Below are 11,302 nucleotides of genomic sequence, written 5' to 3' on the forward strand. Positions count from 1 at the left end.
GCCCCTGAAGCAGGAGTGAGGCCAAGGCCAGCCCTGTGTCTCCAGCTCGTCCATTCCAGACAAACTTTGCTCTCATTCATTGCCAGTGACAGAGCGACCTGGCCGGCAATGACTCCAGGTACTCAGGTGTCACGCCTTTGCAGGGAGGACTTCCGAGGATCGTGCGGATGAAGGGAGCGGGGCTCTGACAGTGAAAGAACAAGAAAGGTATGGTACACCATAACACTCCTATCTGACGGTAACACCCAGCTCCTCCTCTGTGGGGTCTGGGAGGGTGTAAATGAAGGGGCTCTGCCACTCCTCAAAGAGTGATGACAACACAGGGCAGGTTGGCCAAGCAAACAGTGTCATCCCTCAGGGAGTAGTAACTGGAATAGGAGTGGACACTTGACATCAAGGTCAATTTTTGGAGACTGACATGGTTATTGACAAAGAGGTCTCTCTCTCTTTTTTTCTTAAGAGCACACATACAAAGGATTGACTGCTAAAGGCCACCCTCATCTCTAAATACAGAATCTTCCTGAAAATGAAATAGAGCTGAGAGATAAAGAGCTGGTATCTTGATATCATTTAATCACCTGGATCATGCCATGCCTGAAATCCAACCCCTTAGATATTTCAATTATTTGAGCCAATAAATTGTCTGTTAAAGCTTAATCTGAGTTAAATTTAGTCTCTATCACTAGAAACTAAAAGAATCTTGCCCCAAATACAGAAAAGTGGTATTTGAGAAGAGGAGACCCTGCCCTTGGCCCTCAAGCTGGACACAGCGTGGAGCTGCCTACTCTCAGCTATCCTGACACTGGACAGGACCCCAGCTACGCCATTCCCATTTAGTTCCCTCTTACCTGGAAATAGTTCAAAAGGATGCCTGCCCCAGACAGTCCCAGGCCCGCAAACACGAAGGGCACTGTCACCTGAAGGCCAATGGACAAGGCGGTCTCCCTGCTGAGCTCAGTCCCCAGTGGTTTAGGGGCCACCCTGGGGCCCTCAGGTACACTCAGAGTTCCATCTTCTGAGGCTGCAGGGAGTTGTCCAGTGCTGAGCGTGTGTGGCAGCCCCAGCTCCTCTGGCCTCCGCTGTCGGGCCTCTGTCCCATCCATCTGAGCACAGCTGAGCCACCAGCAGCCTCAACCTAGGAGACACGAAGCAACAGGGCTTACAGGGCAGAGTTCCCGACTCCCAGGGGCCGACAGCCTGTAAGGCGTCTGGCCCTCCTGTCCAGCCGGGGTCGCGTGGCTCCGGCGACTCCACAGCCCCTCCCTTGGTGTCTGCTCCACATGGCCTCCTGCAACCCTGATTTACAACCGTTTTCTACTTAATAATCCGCACGGAGCAACAAGGAGCATCAGCGAGGTAACTACACAGGGAAACACGAAACCAGCCTAAGTGCGCTTTCCCACGAGTGACTTTTCTCTCTTGTCTGATTGAAACACAACAGCCCAGTGCGCGACAGTTACAAATCAGTGCTGATGGGCACGTGACGTAGAAGGACGCAACTGTGTGCAATGGAGCACAAAGGGGGAGGGAGCAGGGCTACACAGGAACACACATTTTACACACTAGTGAAATAAAGCTGCTGTTAATCTGAACCAGAATGTTGTGAGCTCAGGAGCTCACTGTGACCCTCAGGGCGACCACAGAATTAGAAATCAGTAACAAAAGGAAATTTGGGAAATGACAAATATGTGGAAACTAAACAACACATTCAAATAACTGATGGGTCAAAGAAGAAATCACAAATCAGAAAATCATCTGAGATAAATGAAAACGGAAACACGATAGACCAGAGCCTCCAGACGGCAGGGAACACGGCACTAGAGGGAAACTCCCACCTGCAAATGCCAACGTTGAAAAGGAAATGCTCCAACTAATGAATTAATCTTCCACTTGAAGAAAAACGTGGGAGAGGAGAAGACAGAGCAGACTCACCACCAACCCCCCAAAAAGTGGAGGGCAGGAAGAAACAAAGATGAGAGGCAGTGAGTGGAATACAGGGCAGAAAGGCAACAGGGAAAACAAAGAACCAAAAGTGGACAAGATTGGAAAAATGGCAAACCCATAGCTAGACTGACCAAGACAACGAGAGAGAAGACTCAAACACTTGCAAGGGAACATTACTCTCAAACTTACAAATTTAAAAATAGTCACGAGGGAACACTGTGAATAATCGTACATCAACAATTAGAAACCAAGATGGTACGGACAGATTTCTACAAACACTCAAACTAACTCAGGAAACTTTTTTTTTCTAATGAACAGGCCTATAACAACTAAAAGATTGAATTAGCAAAAAAAAAAAAAAAAAAAGTCTCATAAAGAGAAGACCAAGACCAGACGGCTTCACGAGCGAACACCAAGCACACAGGTTGGAAACGAAGAAGTGAGAGCATCTCACCTGCAAACAGCCGGGCCTTCCACACAGAGCCACGCACACACCTGTCACAGCGCACAGCAGGCTCGGCGAGGCCGCAGGACACACGTCAGCCCTTAAGGGTTGAGCCGCACTTCCACACACCAGCAACAAACCCCCCAAGAACTGAACTAAGGAAACAGCTGTGTCCGCAGTAGCGCGACACACAGCACATCCCACCAAAGAAGTGTCAGCTTCTCCCCGAGCACCGTAAAACACGGCAGGAAGCAAACTTCACAAACTCAGTAAGTGGAGAGATCTTCCGTGTTCACAGGCTGGAAGACGTGAAGCTGTTAAGGTGGCAACACTCCTCACGGTGGTCTACAGATTCAGTGCAACCCCTGCCAAAATTCCAGTGGCTTATTTTGGAGAAAGTGACAAGTTGATCCTAAGAGTCACGTGGAAATGCAAGGGACCCAGAATCCTAAACAACTTCGGAAAAAGAACAAAGTTGGAGGACGCGCGTTAGGATTTCAAAACTTAACCGTGAGGCTGGAGTAACCAGACGGCGCAGCGCCGGCACAAGACCAGACATACAGGCCAATGAAACAGAGCTGAGGGTCCGAGACAAAGCCTGCCTCCACAGGCAGCTGACCTCCAGCAAGGACGCCCACACGACCAGCAGGGAAGGACGGCCTCCTCAGCCAACAGGGTGGAGACAGCAGGACACCCACAGGCACAGGGACGGACCTGGGGCCCCACCTCCACCGCAGGCAGAGGCCGCCTCAGCCAGAGCCCCGGCCTGAGGGCAGAACCTGTACAACACATGGAAGGAAACACGGTGACCTCGGACTAGGCTTTGGTTTCTTGGACGGGAAGACCACAGTGCAAGCAGCCAAAGAAGGGCCAGGTGAACTGGGCCTCACCAACATTTCAAGCTTTTCTATTTCCAAGGACACTATCAAGGAAGGGAAAAGTCAGCCCACAAAATGAGAATTGTTTGCCAGTCATCCGATTAGGGTCTAGTATCCAGAACACAAAAAGAACACTTACAACCCAACAGTAAAGCCAATTCAAGACCTGGCGAGGAGCTGAACAGACATCTCTGCAGAGAAGAGAACACCACGGCCAGCGAGGAGGCACAGCAAGACACGCTCAGCATCAGCTGTTGGAAGATGCTAATCAGAACCGCACTGAGACACCACTTAGCACCGCGCTTCTGAGGCTATTTTACTTAACAATGGCCCCAAACACAAGAGCAGTGATGCTGCGCCCAGTCTACAAATTCAGCTTTACCGCAGGTACATACGCACGGGAGGAAACAGAGCATAGCAGGGCTCAGGCGCCCACCGGGGGTCTCGGGACGTACCCCCCATGGATAAGGAGGGCCCCCATAGTAGTGTGTTGCTTACTTTGCAATTTAGATCAATAAAGTCACACTCCATTTGTTCTTTCCACGTCTTATTTCTTTCACTTGACATCAGTCTTCTGAGATTCAGCCACATCGTGGGATTCGTTTCAGGTCCTGGTGTACAGAAGGCTCCCGTGTGAAGGCACCACAATCCACTCATCTGTCCTACTCTTTAGGGACCATCCAAATTACTTTTCCTTCCAAAATAAAAACTTGATTGCTCTTATCACGAAAGTAATGTGTTGATGAGAGCTATAATTCAGACAATACAGAAAGTTCCAGATGGCCAATAGGCAATGTTGAAAAAATGCTCAACATCGCTAATTATCAGAGAAGTTTCAGTCAAAACTACAACGAGGTATCACCTCACACCAGTCAGAATGGCCAGCATTAAAAAGTCCACAAACGATAAATGCTGGAGAGGGTGTAGAGAAAAGGGAGCCCTCCCGCACTGCGGGTGGGAAGGTAAACTGGTGCAGCCACTGTGGAAAACAGTATGGAGGTTTCTTAAGAAACTAAAAATAGACCTAACATGTGATTCAGCAGTCCCACTCCTGGGCACATACCCAGAGGGAACTCTAATTCAAAAAGACACCTGCACCCCAATGTTCACAGCAGCACTACTTACAGTAGCCAAGACACGGAAACAGCCTAAATGTCCATCCACAGATGACTGGACAAAGAAGTCATGGTACATTTATGCAATGGAATACTACTCAGCCATTTAAAAGAATGCAGCAACATGGATGGACCTGGAGATGACCATTCTAAGTGAAACAAGTCAGAGAAGGACAAACAGCACATGACATCACTTTTACACGGAACCTAAGAAAAGTGATACAAACGAGCTTATCTACAAAACACAGACCCAGAGACACAGAAAACGCAGCTATGGTTACCGGGGGGAAGTGGGGAAGGATAAATTAGGAGTTTGGGACTAGCAGGTACAAACTTCTGTGTGTAAAATAGATGAACAACAAGGACCTACTGCACAGCACAGGGAACTACATTCAATACCTTGTAATAGCCTATAACGGAAAATAATGTGAAAAAGAATACATATAATGTATAACTGAATCGCTATGCTGTACACCAGAAACACAATACTGTAAATCAACTAAACTTCAATTAAAAAAATATATTCCACTTCAGACAATACTATAGAGCTACAGTCATCAAGACAGCATGGTATTCGTACAAAAACAGACATATAGACCAATGGAACAGAACAGACAGCCCAGAAATGAACCCACAAACTTTCGGTCAACTAATCTTCGACAAAGGAGGCAAGAATATACAATGGAATAAAGACAGTCTCTTCAGCAAATGGTGTTGGGAAAACTGGACAGCAGCATGTAAATCAATGAAGCTAGAACACTCCCTCACACCATACACAAAAATGAACTCAAAATGGATCAAAGACTTAAACGTAAGACAAGATACAACAAACGTCCTAGAAGAAAACATAGGCAAAACATTATCTCACAAACATCTCAAAAATGCTCTCCTAGGGCAGTCTACCCAAGCAATAGAAATAAAAGCAAGAATAAACAAATGGGACCTAATGAAACTTACAAGCTTCTGCACAGCAAAAGAAACCGTAAGTAAAACAAAACAACAACCTATGGAATGGGAGAAAATTTTTGCCAACGATGAAACCAACAAAGGCTTGATCTCCAGAATATATAAGCAGCTCATACGACATAATAAGAAAAAACCAAACAACCCAATCCAAAAATGGGCAGAAGACCTAAACAAGCAATTCTCCAATGAAGAAATACAAATGATCAACAGGCACATGAAAAAATGCTCAATATCACTAATTATCAGAGAAATGCAAATCAAAACTACAATGAGGTATCACCTCACACCAGTCAGAAAGGCTGTCATTCAAAAGTCCACAAATGACAAATGCTGGAGAGGCTGTGGAGAAAAGGGAACCCTCCTACACTGCTGGTGGGAATACAGTTTGGTGCAGTCACTGTGGAAAACAGTATGGAGATTCCTCAAAAGATTAGGAATAGACTTACCCTATGACCCAGTAATCCTGCTCCTGGGCGCACATCCAGAAGGAACCCTACTTCAAAATGACACCTGCACCCCAATGTTCATAGCAGCACTCTTTACAATAGCCAAGACATGGAAACAGCCTAAATGTCCATCAACAGATGACTGGACAAAGAAGATGTGGTACATTTATACGATGGAATACTATTCAGTCATAAAAACCGACAACATAACGCCATTTGCAGTAACATGGATGTTCTTGGAGAATGTCATTCTAAGCGAAGTAAGCCAGAAAGAGAAAGAAAAATACCATGGGGGGGTAGAATATAGCTCAAGTGGTAGAGCGTATGCCTAGCATGCATAAGATCCTGGGTTCAATCCCTAGTACCTCCTCTAAGAATAAATAAATAAATCTAATTACCTACCCCCTTAAAAAAAATACCATATGAGATCGCTCATATGCGGAATCTAAAAAAAAAAGAACATAAATACAAAACAGAAACAGACTCACAGGCATGGAATACAAACTTGTGGTTGCCAAGGGGGCGGGGGGTGGGAAGGGACAGACTGGGATTTCCTAATTTGTAGATACTGACAGGCATATGCAGAATAGATAAATAAGATTATACTGTATAGCACAGGGAAATGTATACAAGATCTTGTGGTAGTTCACAGCGAAACAATGTGACAATGCATATACCTATGTTCATGTATAACTGAAAAATTGTGCTCTACACTGGAATTTCACGCAAGATTGTAAAATGACTATAACTGAATAAAAAATGTTTAAAAAAAAAAATATATATATATTCTACCAAAGTTGACAGAACAAAAAAAATTCACTGCTCCAAAGTAACTAACACTAAGTTTAATGTATCTCCTTCAGTGTGTGTACACACACACACACACACACACACTCTCTCTGACACATTATATATATTTTTTAATCAATTATCCAGGTCCTCTTTTTTTTTTTTTAATAAAATGTATACATCTTCCCACCCCTCTCCTCAGCAGGGCTGTCCTTTCTAGGCCTCCTCTTGGACAATTTCAGGCAAGGGATCAGGCGACGGGCTTGCTGCACATAGCTGCGGGTAGAACTCTGTTCCCACAGGATCTACAGAGTCAGGAAGAGCAGAGGCCTGGGGTTCCCTGTTTTAACCCGCAGCCCCTCCCCATGAGCCGCAGACGCCTGAGTCAGCAGAGAAGGTGCCAGGGCAGAGAGAGGGTCGCCAGTGAGCAACGAGTAGGCGGCACGGGGTAGGGGTAGCCCCGCGTCTCCAGGGGCCCCTGAGGTATGAACAGCCCCTTACCTACCAGCCGGCAGACACTGGGCTGCACTTGGCTCAAAGGCAGTCACCAGGCTGGGAGGTACTGATTCCCGCACGACCTGCACCTTCTGATTAAGGGACTCGGGGCCGTCACCAGCCCAGAGACCACAGAGCTGCTCCCACCCGGCCAGCTGCAACCCTGGTCACTCGTGAGGGCTGGACCCCATGCTCCACCTCCCCAGGGGTCTCCTCGCCCTTGACCCTCTGAGCCTGACCCTTCCTCTAAGTTGCTGCTGCCCCCTCTGCAGCGATGCTGGTAGGCCACATGTGAGCTGGCCACATGGGGAGGCAGGTGATGGAGGGAGAGCGTGTGGGGGGAGGGCTCCAGGTCTGCCCTACCCGGGCACCACACAGGGCCCCCCTGCTGCATCTCCACATGGCTCCCAGAGCCCACGGGAAGAAAGGACGCTCAGGAGAACCTGGCTGGGGGCCTGGGGTCCCAGCAGTGCCACATCCTTCATCTCATCAAAAATTCCCAGACTCAGCTACCAGTGACTGTGGGCAGTTCTCTCCCCTCATCCACATGAGAACCCAGGATGGCCCCTGCTGACCCCTGGACCAGAGGGCAAAGAGAGCCTGGAGAGGCAGCCTCCCCTGGTCCAGGGCCCAGCTCAGCCTCTTAAGGATACCCATCTGCAAGGTCTCCTCTCCCGCCTCCTCCGTTCTCCCCCTACCTCCGCGGGGGTTGTGGGGTCGGGGTTGGGGGGGGGCTTGCTCTGGGATTTGCCTCCAAAGCATGTTGACCTCAAGTTACCCTGTAGTCCTCCCTCCACTTCTCTCCTGCCCTCAGGACACAATGACAGATACAGCCTCTCCGTCTCTTCGTCCTCCGTTCCCTTTGGGCTCAGGACCCACCCGCTGCTTCCACACACGGTCTGAACCAGGCCAGCGGTGACCAGCACAACGCCAACGAGCCCCAGACCCCGGCTTCCACACCACACGAGCCCCCCAGACCTGGTCACTAGCACCTCATTCACACTACTGCTGGCCCGAAGGCAGGGCCACTCCTCACCGCCCACTGGGCAGCAGCTGCTGGACCCGGTCCGCCCCGCGCAGACGCCCCCCCCCCCGCCCGGCCCCCCGCAGCGGCAGCGCCGCGGGGCTTCACACGTGTCCCGGTGAGAGCTCGCTCCCTGGAGCCGCCCCCAGGGTTGGACTCCCAGCTCCTCCCCTTCCCGGCTGTGTGTCCTGGGCAAAGCTAAGCTTCCGTGCCTCCGCAGGACGGTGAAGATGAAAGGAGTAACACCCCGGCCTCGCAGGACACGTGGGCCCCACGCCGGGCTCCAAGCCCGCAGAGGCTCTCAGGTTTCCGGGCCGTGGCTGAACCGCACATCAGCAGAATCACCTGGAGGGGCCGCTGAGGCCGCGCGCTGCCGGACCCACCTGGGTGGCTTCCGATGGGGGAGGGGCGGGCGGGCCAGTTCCCGCGGACGCCGGGCCTACGTGAGACAGGCCCCCCACGCTCCGCGCCCTCGGAGTCCCCGCCCTGCTCCCCACGCCCGGGCCCTGCGGGCTGTCCCCTTCTCTCCCCAGTCCCGCTTCCTCTTCCGCGTACCTCCTGCCCGGCCCCTCGGACGCCGGGCCGCCCCCTCCGCGCGCCCACCCCGGCCCCACCGCAAGCAGGGCCGCACTCACCGGACGCCCTCGCGCGGCGGCGGGAAGCGGCTCCCCGGGAGGAGAAGCGCGGCTGCCGGGGCGCCGGAGGAGGCGGGCCCGCGACTTCCCCCAAAGCCCGCCCCGAGACCCGGTGTCCCCGCCCCGGTGCCGCCCTCGCCCGGCCCGGCTGCGCAAGACTCGGGGGCGAGACAGGCCCTGGGGCGGGGTGGGGTGCTCCGGGGCTCATCCTCCGGCCCCGGGCGGAGTGGGAGGCGCGGCGACGGGAGACCGAGAAGATACCGCCCCCACGCCCGCCCCGGGCTCCAGCGCCGGGTCCTCGCGCAGGGGAGCGGGTCCCGCGGGCTCCCGGCCCCGCCCCGGGCTGCGTAGCCCGCGCGCGTCCGAGCGTCTCGGATTCGCTCGGCGAGACCCGCGCAGACCTGGGCGGGGCGCGGGGCGGGGTCTCTGCCGAGGCGGCTGCCGGGAGGAGGGGGCGTGAGGACCTGCCTCCCCCCACGTCGGTGTCGTCGTGGAAACCTCAGGCGACAGGGTCAGTGAAGTGGCCCCAGCCCCAATGGCCAGCTGCAGGCGTGGCTGCGTGTGCAGTTTTTCACCTGTATCCCGACCCCCATACACACACCGTTTCTCCTGCAGTAATTTTAAAGCACCCGGCAGACACACTTCACCTTTGATTGCTTGAGTCTATCTAATCCATAAGGTCTGCTTTTCAGACATTCCGGTAATACCAGGATCACACCTGACAGAAGTACCCAGTCGGGTTCAGTTTTCCCCGACGGGCTCACGACTGTCTTTTGGCAGTTAGCCTGTTGAAGCCCAGGTCCAGGAGGAATGGGAGACTTTGGGGAGGGGGTGGCTCAGGCAAAGCTCAGGGCAGGGTTTGCTGGAAGCCTGGTCAGGGTCAGAGCCAGAATGTGGCCTGACCTGAGGGGTAGGAGGTCAAGCACAGCTAGAGGCCAGACGGTTAACAAGATTCCGTAAACACTGCACTGTATTACTGCAGCAGACACAGAGATTCTCCAGGGTCACCCGCTTCCGGGGATCGGGCGGCCTTCTGGACCTGTGTCTGGTTTTGGAATTGCCTGCGCCCTCCCCAGGCACCTAGGCTTTAGAGGGCCTCTCCTGCCCTCTGCACGGGACAGGGGTCGTGTCCCCTGGGCATCAGTAGTCCTGCTCTGAACTTCCTAGACTGTGCTGCTCCCTGGGGCCTGGGAGGTCCCACTGCTCCAAGCCCCTTCCCGAATGTGCGCCCAGATCAGCGCTCTGGAGAGAACACGGGTCCGGGAACACGGCCATCCCTTCCCACAGGGCCCCTTGGAAGCCAAGGGAACCCCCAAGTTGCTGTGGGGATGTATCTGTCAAGGCCGGAAACTAGAACGACTCCATTTTACAGTTTGTTTTCTTTGCGGTTCTTATGAATTCAGACACATGGTTTGTGGGTCCCATTTGTACTCTTACCCTGCGTTCAGTAAATGTTGAGGTGGGGCTGTCTTGTTTCAATATAGTTATGGGCACAAGAAATATTTCATTTCATTCTTAACTTTACTGCAAGAAAAATAAACCAGCAGAAGCATAGTGATAAATGGCAAGAGAGTTGACCTCAGCAGTGGAAGAAGCTCGAGAGCGTAGCACTCTTGCGAAGGGGCAGCCCAGCTCCAAAGGACGGAGGCCACTCAGGACACAGGACCCACGCCTCGAGGCCTCGGCAGGGGCGGGCGGCCTGCATCAGTTCCTGCAAACTGGCTCCTGCCCCATTTCCATCCCCTCATTCACAGGCATTTACAAGGGCCCAGGGCCTTGGCTTGGGCATCTGGAGAACTGGCCGGATTCTAAGCAGTGAGCAGCTTTTGCAAAGGGCTACTCTGCCAAAGCTGAGGTTTGGGGATGGAAGTTTATTTAAGATACGTAGACACAAAAGACGTCTGTAAATGTTAAAGTTCTGGACAACGTTAGGGGATATTAAGGACTGAATTTTAGCCTTCCAGACTTCCTATGCGGAAGCCCTAATCTCCAAAGTAACTGCATTTGGAACAGGGTGTATCAGGAAGCCATAAAGTTTATATGAGGTCACAGGGTTGGGACTGGACAGGACTGGTATCCTGGCAGAAAGAGGAGGGCATATGAGCTCTCTCGCTCACTCGCTCTCTCTGCCCACAGACCAGAGGCTCTCTGAAGACCCAGCGAGCAGGTGGTCGTCTACAAGCCAGGAAGAAAACTGGCCTGCAGGCACTTTGGTCTCAGACTCCCAGTCTTCAGAATCAAGAAAAACAGACTCCTGTTGTTTAAGCTGCCGGGTCTGTGGGTACGGCAGCCCAAGCCGACTGAGCTGGGGGATTAATATTTTCACAGCAAGCTGAATTTAGGGAAGCCATGAGCCTCAGTTCTCTCACCTGTAAAGCAGGGCTAGTAGGGCCCACGTCATAGGGTTGAGGGCTCAGGAAGGGCCGTGTGACACCCTCAGCACAAGCCCTCCACCCTCGTGCAGAGGGCTCAGCACAGGTTTGCTGCTTCTGTGTTTGCTGCTGCTATTCAAGCCCTGATGGGTGGGTGGGTGAACCCAGGCACGCAAATGGTCCACCGGGAGAT

General features: G+C 52.2%; 1 protein-coding gene across 2 annotated transcripts in view; it reads right to left on the bottom strand.

The window, feature by feature from the left end:
- The window catches only part of SLC41A3 (solute carrier family 41 member 3), a 46,592-nt gene extending 37,510 nt beyond the window's left edge, over positions 1-9,082 (bottom strand). The window contains exons 1-2 of one of the 2 annotated variants that reach the window (XM_072942023.1): positions 8,738-9,082; positions 849-1,135 (exon numbers count right to left, since the gene is read on the bottom strand). In XM_072942023.1, coding sequence (XP_072798124.1) covers positions 849-1,103 — 255 coding nt within the window. In that variant the 5' untranslated portion in view covers positions 1,104-1,135; positions 8,738-9,082. The remainder of the gene's footprint in view (positions 1-848; positions 1,136-8,737) is intronic. The other variant, XM_072942022.1, reaches the window with a different exon arrangement.
- Between the last annotated feature and the right edge of the window lie 2,220 nt (positions 9,083-11,302).

The sequence above is a fragment of the Vicugna pacos genome, chromosome 17, assembly GCF_048564905.1.
Source record: "Vicugna pacos chromosome 17, VicPac4, whole genome shotgun sequence".
NCBI classification, from domain to species: domain Eukaryota; kingdom Metazoa; phylum Chordata; class Mammalia; order Artiodactyla; family Camelidae; genus Vicugna; species Vicugna pacos.